Source organism: Amblyomma americanum, chromosome 4 (genome assembly GCF_052857255.1).
Source record: "Amblyomma americanum isolate KBUSLIRL-KWMA chromosome 4, ASM5285725v1, whole genome shotgun sequence".
Taxonomy (NCBI): domain Eukaryota; kingdom Metazoa; phylum Arthropoda; class Arachnida; order Ixodida; family Ixodidae; genus Amblyomma; species Amblyomma americanum.
The window spans coordinates 46398388-46413522 of NC_135500.1; the positions used below are offsets into that span (position 1 = coordinate 46398388).

General features: G+C 52.2%; 2 protein-coding genes across 3 annotated transcripts in view; one reads left to right on the plus strand and one right to left on the minus strand.

Moving 5' to 3' along the window:
* Nucleotides 1-5820: 5820 nt before the first annotated feature.
* On the minus strand, nt 5821-7065 carry LOC144129480 (uncharacterized). Its single transcript, XM_077663650.1, has one exon. The coding sequence runs from the start codon at nt 7063-7065 to the stop codon at nt 5821-5823; it is 1245 nt and encodes a 414-aa protein (XP_077519776.1).
* A 6911-nt stretch (nt 7066-13976) lies between these two features.
* The window catches only part of LOC144127923 (uncharacterized), a 228050-nt gene continuing 226891 nt past the window's right edge, over nt 13977-15135 (plus strand). For both annotated transcript variants that reach the window (XM_077660924.1, XM_077660923.1), the window contains exon 1: nt 13977-14153. In XM_077660924.1, the coding sequence (XP_077517050.1) occupies nt 14111-14153 (43 nt within the window). In that variant the 5' untranslated portion in view covers nt 13977-14110. The remainder of the gene's footprint in view (nt 14154-15135) is intronic.

Genomic DNA, 15135 nt, shown 5'->3' on the forward strand with positions numbered 1-15135 from the left:
TTTAGAGCAATCAATATTGCCTCTAGCTGTTCAACTTTGTTTACGGGGCTACGCGCATTAACACTGATAACAGTTAGGGGCGTCGGCGGCTTCGAGTTGCTCGGGCTGGAGCGTCGTCCTGGCTTTCGTTTTTTGTAACTTCAATAATGTCGTGTTTTTCTTCGTCCAATGTGTACAAACGCTTCTTTATTTTTATTTCATTGTATTTGAGGTAGACCTTATCTTTTTGATCACGATTTACTTGTGTTCGCTTCCAGAGTTTCTTTCTAACTTCTCGCACAGCTCGGGAAAAGTCTTCTCCAATTGAATACCCATTTTGTTTCAGCTTAGCGCAGTTTCCCAGTATGTTAGTTTTATCTCTGTAGTCAAATAATTCTAATATAACAGGCCTATGCTTTGAATCGTCAGTTGCTTCCTTTCGTCCGAGACGATGGATCCTTTCAAAGCCTGCCGTTTTGATTTCTACATTTTCTTCAAACATTTTCTCTACAGTGTCCTGCAAGCGTTGGGGGGGCCTCATTTTCTTGTTCCTGAATGCCATATATAATGAGATTAGACCTTTGGCTTCTGTTATCCAGATCAACTGTTTTCAAGGATACAACCATTTTCTCAAGTGTATCAACTCGTTCCACGCATTACATGACGTTTTTCAATCTTACCGATTTTTTCTATTTTTTTATCCATTAAACCTAGTTTTTGGTCGGTCGCCATTTTCTCTTGTTTTATTTCCTTTCGCGATCACTTTCAGTCGCTCTTCAATTGTTTCGCTTGTAGTCTCGACGTCCTTCGCCAGTAACAACAGAGATCGTAAAGAGACCAACTTGTCGCAAAACCATTCAAACTGCGGCAGTGGGCACGGCAACAAAATCAGACAAAGGTTGTTGCTACGAAAGGTTTTGCCGAAGCGTTTTCTCACCTGAATCACATGAGAATAACGCTTAAAAAGAATCCTCTCCTCTACCAGCATGGTACTTCCGATAGTACGCCCTCTGAGGTAACATGCTACAAATATCTAGGCCTATGGATTTCCAATAATCTTTCTTGGAACAAACATATGATACCGTCTCGGCAAATGCTCTTCGTAAAACATTCTTTTTGGCCTGTAGTATTCCCATACATTCATAAGGTCACGCACGGCTTGAAAAAAGTCGCTAACCGGTATAATGTACCGATGGTATTCTCGGCTCCCCAAAAGCTTTCCCAGTTAAGCCGTCGCATTACTTGCGATAGGCAAAAGCTTGGCTGCCAGAAGAAACATGGCCAGCGTTTCGTGAAGTGTGCCACAAATGTGATTTATGAAATTCCTCTGTCCTGCGGAAAATCCTATATTGGACAGACGGGGCGGTGTGTCAATGACCGGCTTAGGGAGCATGCACTAGATATAAAAAATAACGAAGGTGAGCGACTTGTGGTTCACTGCAGAGCCTGCACCGATTGCTTCCCACGGTTCCGTGAGGCGAGGATTTTGGGTAGGGGCAGGTGTCAGACATCCCGAGAAACTCTGGAAGCGTTCTACATCAAGAATGCGGGCCCTAACTGTGTTAGTGATACATCGGTTTTTCTTTATGAGGCTGAGCGCAAGTTTTTATCGCGCCTAATCAGCTAGTGTTTTTTTTTTTTCATGTTACCTTGTACGCATGCGCGGTGTTTTGTTTCGTGGCCTATATATGTCGAGTGCTTCACCCTCAATAAACAGTTGAAGTGTGCGCCCGTGGTGTCGTCTTCTTTCTGTGTGTGGTGTGTGTTAGGCGCAAAATCTTTCAGTATGCAACACCAACTAGCCCAGCAGTTAACTCTCCTAAAGTATATTCTTCTTGAGGCTTACACTATGGTTCGATACTCCTCAAACACGTTTCTTTGCGTATAACACTATTGTGTGGCCAATATTAGAATATACCGTAATGATCTGGGACTCATATATCAAGATCAACCAAGATACCAAGATCATATACCAAGGTATACCAAGATCGGGTTACCGGGGACCCGGTGTCAGTGGCCATGTTAGTTAGACTCGGTGGCCGAGGCTGCGTCGTCCTTTTAGGCGGGAAAAGGGGCCAAAATTCAGGCGACTCTCCGCGGATATGGCGGCTGGGTCGCTGGTGGACAGGTGTGAGGGTCGTTGTGATGCTGTGCGGAGTGCGGTAGTCGGGAAGCGTTACCCAGCACTGCTCCACCTGAAAGGGGGTTTAATAGCTCAGGCACCACCAGAACCAGGAAGGCAGAACCAGGCGCAGAACGAGGCCTTCTAGGCGTCCGCGGTTATTCTAGAGCCCGGCAGCAGCACGCGCTCAGCGATAGCACTGCCGCTACCTCGTTGTCACATCTTCGTGGATGAAAGGAGCCATCCTGGCGACTCAAGGCGTAGTGCAGATCAAGGGGTCATGGTAAGGCTTGAGACGACTGACATGCACCGTTTCACGGCCACGACGGCGAAGGTCAGAGGAGGGTGTCAGTGGTTCGACGACATAGTTCACAGGGGAAGGTTGAGAAAGAACACGGTAAGGGCCTTGATATTTGGCTTGGAATTTGGACGACAGGCCAGGAGAGCCAGCAGGGATCCAGAGCCAGAGGAGTGAGCCGGGGGAAAGGGGTACGTGAGTTTGACTACCGGAATCCCGACGCTCTTTTTGTCGATTCTGGTCAGCGGACGTGAGGGAACGGGCGAGCTGGCGGCATTCCTCGGCATACTTGGCAATTTCAGAAGCAGTTGCGCAGTCAGAGGCATCAAGATGGTAGGGAAGAATGGTGTCAAGCATGCTTGTAGGTTCGCGGCCGTAAAGAAGAAAGAACGGAGAATAGCCTGTGGTGGACTGGACAGCGGTATTATATGCGTAGGTGACGAACGGAAAAACGAGTTCCCGGTTGGAATGGTCGGGACTGATATACATGGTGAGCATGTCACCGAGTGTCCGGTTAAACCGTTCGGTGAGGCCGTTGGTCTGAGGATGGTACGCTGTGCAGGTTCTGTGAACGATGCGGCACTCTTGCAGAAGCGCCTGGACAACCTCGGATAAAAACACACGGCCGCGGTCGCTCAGAAGCTCACGAGGGGCGCCGTGGCGGAGAATGAGCTGGCGGAGAATGAAGAAGGCCACGTCTCGCGCTGTAGCCGCCGGAAGAGCCGCCGTTTCAGCATAGCGCGTGAGATGGTCTATGGCGACTATAACCCAACGGTGACCTGAAGGGGTAGAGGGCAGGGGCCCGTAAAGGTCGATGCCGACGCGATCAAAGGGACGGGCAGGGCAAGGTAATGGCTGCGATGGGCCAGAAAGGCGCTGTGACGGAGACTTGCGGCGTTGGCACACAATGCATGAGTGAATGTACTTGCGTAAAAAGCTGTACATTCCACGCCAGTAGTACCGGTGCCGAAGTCGAGTGTAGGTTTTCAAAACACCAGCATGAGCAGTCTAGGGGTCTGCATGGACAGAGGCGCAGACTTCAGCTCGTAGTTGGCGAGTGATGACGAGGAGCCATTTTCGACCATCGGGCATGTAATTGCGACGATATAGGATACCGTCAGGCAGAGTGAAGTGACGGGCTTGTCGCCGAAGTGAGCGAGAGGCAGCTGCCGTAGGGGGCCCAGACAGATGGTGCACGAGAGATGTAATCCAGGGGTCCTTGCGCTGTTCCACAAGCATGTTTACCGGGCGCAACGAGGACAGCTCGGAGTCAATGCTCGAGATGGTCGCAGTGTCGGAAGGCAGCGGAGACCGGGAGAGGGCGTCAGCGTCAGAGTGCTTACGGCCAGAGCGATAGACGACTCGAATGTCGTACTCCTGGAGGCGCAGAGCCCAGCGGCCAAGGCGACCCGATGGATCCTTCAACAATGACAGCCAGCACAAAGCGTGGTGATCGGTGACTACGTCGAAGGGGTGGCCGTAGAGGTATGGTCGGAATTTGGTTATCGCCCACAGAATGGTCAAGCATTCTTTTTCTGTGAAAGAGTAATTGATCTCGGCCTTGGACAGCGTGCGGCTCGCATAGGCGACAACGTATTCTGGAAATCCAGGTATTCGCTGGGCGAGCACAGCACCAATGCCCACGCCGCTAGCATCCGTGTGTACTTCTCTCGGGACGTTAGGGTCGTAATGACGAAGGATGGGAGGTGAAGTAAGGAGTCGACGTAGGGTAACAAAAGCTTCATCGCACTCAGAGGACCATGACGACAAGGAGTTCTGGGCTTGAAGCCGCGTCAAAGGCGAAATGATTGTAGCGAAATTTCGGATGAAGCGCCGAAAGTAGGAACAGAGGCCAATGAAACTCCGCAGTTCTTTGAGAGTAGAGGGCTTTGAAAAGTCGGCAACAGCGCGAAGCTTTGCCTGATCCGGAAGGATGCCCGCTTTGAATACGACTTGGCCGAGTACGGTCAGTTGGCGAGCGCCGAAGTGGCATTTATTCAAATTTAGTTGCAGGCCGGCGGCGGTGAGGCAGGTCAACACTTGGCGCAGACGAGTCAGATGTGTGAAGAAGTCGGCCGAGAAAACAACGATGTCGTCGAGGTAGCAAAGACACGTCTTCCAGCGCAAGCCGCGCAAGTCGTTATCCATCATGCGTTCGAATGTTGCGGGGGCATTGCAAAGACCAAATGGCATGACGTTAAATTCGTATAGTCCGTCGGGCGTGACGAAAGCAGTTTTTTCATGATCGCATTTTGACATTGGGATTTGCCAGTATCCAGAACGCAGATCCAGGGACGAAAAGAATTCCGCACCTTGCAGACAATCGAGGGCGTCATCGATGCGTGGTAGAGGATAAATGTCTTTCCTACTTATTGTGTTTAGGCGGCGATAATCCACACAGAATCATATGGAGCCATCTTTCTTTCGAACCAGCACGACCGGGGATGACCAAGGGCTGTGCGACGGCTGTATAATCCCACGCTCGAGCATGTCGTCCACTTGCTCGTTGAGGACTCGACGCTCTGTCGCTGACAAGCGATATGGGCGCTGTCGCAGAGGTGGATGGGAGCCGGTATCGATGGTATGGTGGACATGTGAAGAACGCCCGAGGGGAGACTGGCACGCGTCAAACGATGAACGAAATTGGTGTAACAGGTGGAACAGCTGGTCACGGTAGGGAGAAGTGAGATCTTGATCGATGGCGCTATACAGAATGTCAGAGGGCGGTGGGGATGACAGGGGAACAGGAGTAAGAGAGTCCAGCGATGGCGGGAGAGCAGTTTCTCGGTCGTCGTCAAGTTGCAGAAGTTCAGCCGGTTCGACGCACCCAAGGCATTCACCATGAATCAGGGTCACTGGAGATGAGAGGGTTGCTGACGAGCGTGGCTGTCGTTCCGGAGGTCACCGTGAGGACAGCGAAGGGTAGCGGCATGTTCTTGCGGCGAAGAAATAACTCCGAGGGGGTAAAGAGTACAGTTACAGCAGTTTGGTTGCGTGGTGAGGCGCACGAGAGGGATACAAGGACAGAGGAATTTGCCGGGAGCTCGACATCGTGAGACAGGTGTACTTTGGCCGGATATTCAGGAGACGTTGCGGCCGGGTAGGCGTTGGGCAGGGCAGGAGAGGATCAGGAATTGAATGATGTACAAGGCGTCTTCAATAACGACTCGCGCGGTGCAGGTTGCGAGCGGCTCGACCTGTTCGGCGGTAGCAGTGCGAAGAGAAACTCCCGAAAATGGCGTCATGACTTTCTTCAGTTTTCGACAAAATTTCGCGTCCATAATTGAGACAGCAGCTCCGGTGTCCACGAGAGCATAGGTTGCAACACCTTCGACAAAAACATCAATAACGTTTGTTGGTGAGAGCAGAGGCCTTGTAGAGTTCCCAGGGGACGCAGCTCTTGCCTCGGGAACTGCGCTCATTAGATTTCCGCAGCGGAAGGGCTGGCCCGACGGCGCATAGGAGATAGGGAACGGCGCCGCGGAGAAGAGGAACGATGAGAGGTGGCAGTCTGGCGGTTGGTGGAGAAGGCAGGAGGCAATGGGTCCGCTTGCACGCGGGGCGGCTGTATGTAAGACCCATACGCAGATGGTGGCAGGGCGTCAGCAAGCGAAGAAGGACGTCTGCGGCAGTAGCGGGCTACATGGCCGGCGAAGCCGCAGGCGAAGCAGATAGGCCTATTGTCGCGAGTACGCCACACACGACCGTAGTGCGAGACTGCCGGCGTGAAGCGAGGCGACGGTTGTGCCACCTGAGCCCGATACGAGAAATCAGGCGGGGGCGTCGAAGGTGGCGGCGCTTGAGTGGCGTCTTGAAAAGGGCTCAAGAGATGGGATGGTGGTCTGGCAAGAACGGCGGCGTACGTAAGAGGGGCAGCAACAGGTTGCTGGGGCAGGGGTGGCAGGGCCTCCGCGACTTGGGCTCGGATCGTCTGCTGAAGGGTGGGAGACAGCGCTGGCGGGGGGTTCCGAACTCCAGAGATGAGCGCTAGTTGGCGTGCGATCTCCTCTCGAATGAACTTCTGAATGTCATGCCTGAGCTGCTGCCCTCCTGCGGTCTCGACATCAGCGGACAGGACGTCAGCAGGCTGTACGGTGCGAAGAGTGAGGACGCGTAGCTCGCGGAGCTCCTCGTAGCTCTGGCAGAGGCTGATGACGGAGGCCACGGGGGCCGGCTGCTTGGCTAGAAGCATTTGGAATGCATCTTCATCGATACCCTTCATGATATTTTGGATCTTATCAGCCTCGGTCATATCGCTGTTCACGCGCTTGCAAAGATCCACCACGTCCTCAATATAACTAGTAAATGTCTCGCCAGGCTGCTGAGCCCGTTCGCGTAAGCGCTGTTCGGCGCGAAGTTTGTGCGCGCCAGGACGGCCAAATACCTCAGTGAAGCTCGTCTTGAACGTGGACCATGTGGCGATATCGGCTTCGTGGTTACGGAACCAGAGGTTGGCGACATCAGCCAGGTAAAAGATGACGTTGTTTAGTTTCATGGCGTCGTCCCAGCGGTTGTGCGTGCTGACCCGCTCGTAGGAAGCCAGCCAGTCCTCGATGTCAGAGTCGCCGAGCCCACTGAAGACAGCCGGGTCCCGTTGTCGAGGTGTGCCGGAGCAGACAAGCGGAGCAGCCGGTGGCTGGGGAGCCAGGGGGGCGTTATTCGACATTCCTGACGTTACAGTGCCGCTGCGGAGCTCCAGGACGGGATCAGGAGCAACCTCCACCACTTGAAACGGGGTTTAATAGCTCAGGAACCACCAGAACCAGGAAGGCAGAACCAGTCGCAGAACGAGGCCTTCTAGGCGTCCGCGGTTATTCTAGAGCCCGGCAGCAGCACGCGCTCAGCGATAGCACTGCCGCTACCTCGTTGTCACATCTGCGTCTTTACACACCAAATGTTACGAGCAGTTCGAAGGAGAACCTCCGGAGACGAGACGTAAAACTGTGGCGGTCCCTCCGAGCGCGCGGAAGAGAAGTCCGAGCGCGCGAGCGGAAGAGAAACATCTTTCTCCACGGATGCAGGCGCTTTTTCTTCTATGCCTGCACCTCTATCACTAATATTCTTAAAAAAGTGGCTTACCATCCGTTCCTGATAGAAATCGTATTTGTCGCTTGAAATTATTTTTACAGTTAATTAATGGACATTCCAACAGTGACATCTCGAAAACTGTAATTACTCTAGTGGTTATGCTACACGCCTGCGACATTACCTCTCCGTAAAGCCTTTTATCTACGAGAACGAACTGATACAAATATTCCTATTTTCCTAGAACCATTACCGAACGGAACAACCTTGCCGGTCATATAGTAGAATTCTTTGCCCCATTTTGAGGCGCTCCTGCAATAAGTGACGAATTTTTTAGGGTTCGTTTCCTCCGTAATTTGTACTGTTTTACTCAAAGTGCTTGATTATAACCTGTTATATGCTTGGCTCGATGACTATAGGGTATGTATTATAATGTTGTGATAACGAACAATACAGTGTGATGCAGTAATTTAGCTGCTATTGACGCCTTGCCTGATGTATTTTTCTTGTTGTCCTTTGGTGTTATATAAATGTATGTACCCACCTGCGAGATTCTTCATTTCAAGACCGCAGTATTTATAAATAATAAAATAAATGAAAACCCAGCGGTTTCTGTATCCTCGACATCACAAGGCGGGCGCCACGCCAAGCCCGCTTTCCCAAGGATCACTATATAATCTCGCGCACTATGCTGAATGCTTCCAAAAAGAAAACACGGAAAATACATTTCGTATCGCTAGGCTAAAAAACTTTTCTAGCGCCCGCCGTTCACGGTGTGCGTGCAAGCACCTCAAAGCAGCGAACAGCGCGCAGCAGAAGAGGCGGGGCGAGTATGCATGGCCTTACGACGTCAGCGACCAGGGGTTGCCAGACCAGCTAGCTATTCGCAAAAGAAACGACTAAAATTATTTCAGACAATATCTACCGCATCAAATCAACTGAAACTTCGGGGAGTTGTAAGTTGACGTGTTGGAAATTAAACGCAATAAGCAGGGCATGCATGAAATTAGGCTGTTCATGGCCCCTTTAATTTAGCCGCGACATGCAAGGTTGCATGACGATGTCAGAGCTAAGACGAGGAAGACTACCTCCGACAGCGTTGGGCTTAGAACCAAGATTTATTGCGCTGCACGCGCGGCGTGGCCCAGTGCCAACTTCGTCTTCATTGAGCGGCGCCGCGCACGGCGCGAGTTCTGGCCGGCGACAAGGGCGCGACGCGTGGTGCGCTACAGGTGCTACAGGGCTCCCACAGGGGCCGCCGAGCAGACATGTTTTGATGAGGCCGCAGTAGAAGGGTGGCAGGGTTGAAGCGAGAGTGGGTGGATGGACCGTGGTTGGAGGAGCGGCAACATAGACTGGTATGAGTCTGTCAGTAGACACGACATCTTCAAGACCGTTTATGTCGAGCGTGAACTTCTTAGGCGTACGATGGAGCAAGCGAAACGGTCAAATGTAGGGCGATGTTAGGAATGGACTACCGCGGTCACGCTGGACTAAGACATGGCGGCAAGAGCCTACATCCCAGCTGACAAACACGGACTGAAGGTGACGGTCAGCATGGATGAAAGCAGTAATGTGTCGAAATGTGTTGCGCAAGCCCCGGAGGTGGGTGGAAGCATCATGGATGAATGGAGGGGACGAATGCGAGAAGGGAGGCGCAGGGGAACGCCGTAGACTAGCTAAGCAGAAGAGTAGCCCAGGTCAGCCTTCAGTCCCGAGTGGATGCCCAGAAGGATGAGGGGGTCGAAGGTGGTCGGACCAGCGTACCCTGATAAGTGATAGGGGCAGCCGACAGTTGTCGATTAAGACGTCCCACCATGCCATTAGCAAAAGGATGGTAGGTGGTGGTATGAATGTGGCGAACGCCCAAAATGCTGGCAGGGGCGGTGAACAGGGCCAATTGAAACTGATGGCCGTGGTCAGGTCTGACGCAAGAGGGGCAGCCAAAACGAGACACCCAGCCGGCCATGAAGCCCCTAGCAACTGTTTGTGCCGTAGTGTCAATAATGGGCAGCGCATCGGGCCAGCGGGTGAAACAATTCACACATTTGAGCAGGTAACAGGGCCACGTGATGAAGGGAGGGTTCCAAGGTCTATGTGGACGTGGGCAAACGACGCGTCGGAAGTCGAAAAGAAGAGGCAGGCGTGACGGTATGTCGGTGAACTTTGACGCACTGGCACTGAAGGCAGGTGCGTTCCGATCGGCGGACGTCGGCGTTGATGCTTGGCCAAAGGAAGCAAGATGTGACCAGCTTCTGCGTCGCACGGATACCAGGTGGCTCAAGCGGTGCGGTTTTTCAAAAATGGTGCGGCGGAAGGCCAAGGGTACGCAGGGGCGCGAGCCGCTAGTGGATATCTCGCACGTAAGGAACCGGTAGGAAAACGGCAGTGGGCATTCGGCGAAGGACAGGAACGTGGATGAGGAGCCAAGACGATGCAACTCTGGATCGTTGCGCTGTGCAGCCGCTAGGTCATCCATGTCCACTGGTGATTCGGACGACATGGCACTAACATGGGAAAGCGCATCAGCAGCAGCATTCTCCGGGCCATGGACGTGACGGAGATCCACTGTAAACTCGGGAGATCAAACACAGTTGGCGCATCTCGCGTGCAGTGCAGGTGCTGTGGTTCCTTTGGAAGGCAAACGTCAAGGGCTTATGGTTCGTGGTGACGTGAAAATCCCGGTCCTGCAGGAAGTGGGAAAAAATGTTTGATGGTGAGTTAAAGTGCAAGGAGTTCTCGACCGAAGGTGCTGTATTTAGCCTCAGGTGGCTTCGGTTTTTATGCGAAGAAACCGAGAGGCTGCCAATCTGTAACCTGTCTCCAACCCCAGACTGCCAACCTGCGATCGGTCGGAGCTAAGGCGACGGAGAACTAGCTCCGACAGCATTGGCCTTCGAACCAAGATTTATTGCGCTGCACGTCCACCGGCCCAGTGCCAACTTCGTCTTCATTGACCGGCGCCCCGCATGGCGCGAGTTCTGGCCTGCGACTAGAGTGCGACGCGAGGGCCGCTTCATGGACGCATCATTTTATAGGTACCATTAAGCTAATGGCTATATATACAGAATTGGTCTTCCTTTACCTAACATTCATATATCCCTGGGAGTCCTCATACCACAAATGGCGCAATGGTGCAGCAGTTAAACTCTGTGGCACCGCCCTGGGATGGTAGGTGCTGCCACCTGTGGGGCTTGTGCAATCCAGGCTGTCTGCGGGCGACATGAGGACTCCATCTTTTATGGGTACCATCGAGTGTCGGCACACACACACACACACACACACACACACACACACACACACACACACACACACACACACACACACACACACACACACACACACACACACACACACACACACACACACACACACACACACACACACACACACACACACACACACACACACACACACACACACACACACACACACACACACACACACACACACACACACACACACACACACACACACACACACACACACACACACACACACACACACACACACACACACACACACACACACACACACACACACACACACACACACACACACACACACACACACACACACACACACACACGCACACACACACGCACGCACGCACGCACGCGCACACACACACACACACACACACACACACACACACACGCACACACACACACACACACACACACACAAGGACACCCAATTAGCCGATACCATCACTCGAGGCCTTTGCCATATTTCTCAAATTCATTCTGTTCTGTGTCAGCTGCGGCCATCCTATCTCCGCAAACTTCCTTATCTCATTCGCTCACCTAGCTTTCTGCCGCTTCCTGCTGCTCTTGCCTTTCCTTGGAATCCGTTCCAATACGCTTGAGGACCATCGGTTAACTTGCGTTCGCATTATATGCCCTGTCCACGCCCATTTATTCTTCTTGACTTGGATTATATATGTCATGGACCCGCGTTTGTACCCTTGCCCACTCTCCCCTTTTCCTGTTTCTTAACGTTACACATATAATTTTCCTTTCCATAACTCCTTGCGTGGCTGCCAATTTTAGTTGAATCCTTCCCGTTATCCTCCACGTTTTTGTCCTATAGGTGAGTACCGCTAAGATACTGCTGTTATATGCCTTTCTTTTGAGGGAGATTGGTTATATGCTATTCATGATCTGAGAGAACCTGCCACATGTGCTCCCCCCATTCTTATCCTTCTAGTTATTTCCCTCTCATGATCCGGATCAGCTGTCACTACCTGCCCTAAGTAGACGCATTCCTTTACCACTTCCAGCACCTGCACCTCGCTGCCAATTGTGAACTGCTGTTGCCTTGCTAGAGTGTTGAACATTACTTTGGTTTTCTGAATATTAATTTTTAGACCCGCCGTGCTGCTCAGTCTGTGTAACTCATTGATTATACTTGGCAGTTATCTCCTGAGTGACTTAGCAAGGCACTGTCCTCAGCGAATTTAACTCTTATGCCCAAATGTAATACGAAGGCAAGATAACCGCTGGTTCTTAATTATAACGGAGTGGATTCTAAGAGAAGGCAAGCGTAGCAGGGGGCGGCAGTAAGTTAGGTGTGCGGATGAGATTCAGAAGTTTGAGAGCATACGGTGAGCGCTGCTGGCAGAGGACAGGGTTAATTGGAGAGACATGGGAGAGGCCTTTGCTCTGCAGTGGGCGTAGTCAGGCTGATGATGATGATGACATCTAAAGTGTGCTTATTCTTTTAGCTATTACCTCGGAAGTAGCTTGTAAACGCGGAAAATATACTCATTAATCAGTAGTTTTTGCTTTTGAAGTCCTTGACATCCTCTTTCTTATGGATTATAGAAATGTTAGCGTCCTTCCAAGCTTCCTCTACTCTCGAGGTCTTGTGCCGTTGAGCACACACGGTTGCAAGTTTCTCTACCACACTATCCCTACCGTACCTCAACAAATGTGCAGTTACTTGATTTTTTCCCATGGCGCTTATAACTTTCGCGTTCATTGTATGCCTTCCTGTACTTCCTATCCAGCAGCCGGTGGCGTATATGCTTCCTCGACACTATGGGCCGTGTCACTGGCGTCCCGATTATTTCGGCTACTTTTTAAACCTGTGCTAAATTTTTCGACTTTGTTAGCTTGAGTCTGGGCTGAAATTAATTAGCGCTCCAAACAGTAAAAGAACCTATGCCCTACCAGCTGCACTTGAGTACCGGACGCTGGGGATAGACTACGGCAAGTGGTCGATTTTGAGCAACGATGAGAGATAGCACGCAGTAGGTTGTGGATTGTCTTTTGAAACCTTGCCTGTATTTTCTTGGTCGTACCATAAATGATTAAGGTGCCCGGGAGATAAGGGCCGGACGTTTGAAGCAGCCTTTGATTTTTATAAATCTCAGAACATTAGTGTTCTTCTTAAAGTGTGCATATAAAAGATGGCCTCGTCCAAGACTTTGACGAGGTCGTTTTCAGAACCTGTCGGAAAGATGCGCCACCAAATCTAGGATCCCTGGGCCCCGGCATGTTTCTATTGAACAGCTCGCACTATTTTTCTGCATTAGTTGACATATATGTCCCTAAGTTTGCATATGACATACGCGATTATAATCGTTCCGTTTACACGCGTATTTATAGAAATTAGTCCAGTTACCATCAAAAGCGTCAGGCTATATACGATAGCTTCGCAAATGTCGAGCTGCTGCAGTTGTGAGATTTACATTTGCAGTACTTTTGCCGTCATGGAATCATTGACAGACCTGCTTCGACATACGTGGCAAAGCTGCCCGAGCAGCAGCCTCAAAGAAAGGTTTGAAGTCTTCCGGTTTCGCGCTTACCTGCTAGCTTTATGTTTGTACTTACTTGAGCGCTACAGTGGAAGCATCAGCCTGGATGTGATGACAGCCATTACAGCTGCCCCGTCGGAGCGGCTGCAGAGCCTTACTGTACCGTCCTCTTGCAGCAGTCCTCTTGTGCCCACACCATTCTCCGTTAACCACAACGGTCTGTGGACAACATATGTGCTCACAACAGTTCGGCTTAATCACATTGAGTCGTCAGTCTATTGCCAAGACAGTGCTGTCGCTATGCAAGGCTTTACATCATATCACGCCTAAAAGCGGTACACTCCTGTCATGCTGCAAATAGCATCCCTTTAAAGAGTACCGCCGCTGGAGTACAGACCAGAAGTCGCTCCTGGAGAACGCCGTGGCCCCCGCACCGTCAGCGGTGCCTTCATCTTGGGCTCCTCCGGAGGTAACGGCGTCTTCCTCGCCAGGAGGAGCGGCCGGGTATAGAAGTGCACGAAGAAAGGGATAAGTTTAGCCCGTTTTGTTTCGGTGGCGGCGCGTGGGACAGCCACCGCAGAAGGAGGAGCCGCTTCCTCGGGCCCCCCATCGCATTGTGGCGCCGTTGTGCACAATGGCGCAGCCACAATGGGGGAATGCGCGCATATGCGCGCTCTCTGCCGCCGCCGGCGGATCATCTCGGCACTTTCACCGGCGCGCAAACCGGTTGCGCCGACTCGGTGGCCTCGATCGGCGGCGGCCGGCGCAACTTCTTCGGCGTCGGCCAGAAGCGGCCCATTCGCCGAGCACGCTGCCGCCATGAGTGCAGGCTCCCCGGATTACCCCTGCTGCTCCCGCGGCGACCTCCGCAGCTGAGAGAGAGCCCCGTGTGCAGTGTGTGCGTTGTGTGTTGTCCTCGTCCAGGATGCCCGCGCCTCTCTTCCTCCTCGCCTGCCTGCTCGCCGCCGGTGAGTGCCGGACCCGGGTTCCTCGGAGGGTCCCGTTACTCGTCCGCCGCTGCTCCCGCCGCGGAGGCGTGGACGGAAGCCACGCAAATAGCGGGCCCTGTATAACGGTGACGTGATGCTTGCGGAACATAGCGGCGGAACGGGTCGCATCGCGATAACTGGTCGGGCTGCCCGAGCGCACTTGTTTGTGCCTCTTGCTTGTCTTGAAGGATGAGAAACAAGGTGGCATGAGAGCTGCTAAACGAATCCTTGGGCTTTCCAAAGGCTCTTCAAAGTTTTTCTTTTCAACAAAGGTGCTTTCGTTTTCTAGCTTCTGGGTTTGGCAATCCGAAAGTGACACACACGTTTACAGGGCCAGTGAGAGCCGTCATTTGGAATCCGTGAAGAAGGTGTGACTCATCTTTGTCTTCTTTTTTTACTAAGTACGCGTGCAGCCTCGCAGGGCGTCAGATGGAGCGGAGTCCTATTTAAGGCACCTCTGCCATATACTTGATGTAGCCGCTTGCCAGAGGAGGCCCGCGCGGCCCGCCGGGGTCGCACTTGAACGAGGTTGCGCGAAGACACGACTCGTCCGCAATCAGGCCTCCGCTTTCTTTATCTTGCCGCGTCAGCCTCTAGGCCTTCTCCTGCTTTAGTGCAGCGGTATCGAACCATTTTCACCGTTTGCTAAGCGAAAACCAGGTTCTATCGTAGCCCTGCATCTTTCCTGGTCCTTTTTGTTTTAGGCGGACGTCGCGGACGCGTTGCGAAGATGAATTTACTGTGGGGAGTGATGTGAAAGCCTGGGATAGTTAGCACCAGGAGGAGCAACGTCCGCGTTCCTATTAGTCCCATGACGGTATTCTCGACACGTCCCTGGACAAGATGCGTCGCTTGAGTTTCCAGTTCACAGAAGATGCCAAGCGAGCGTATTTTGCTACTTTGGCTGGTACTCCCACGGCCAAGTAGATTTCTCGATGGCCTCCGTGGCGCTGTCAAGACC

What these genes read in the sequence shown, in the direction of transcription:
- LOC144129480 (XM_077663650.1), bottom strand. Translation starts at nt 7,065, where the DNA reads ATGTCGAATAACGCCCCCCTGGCTCCCCAGCCACCGGCTGCTCCGCTT.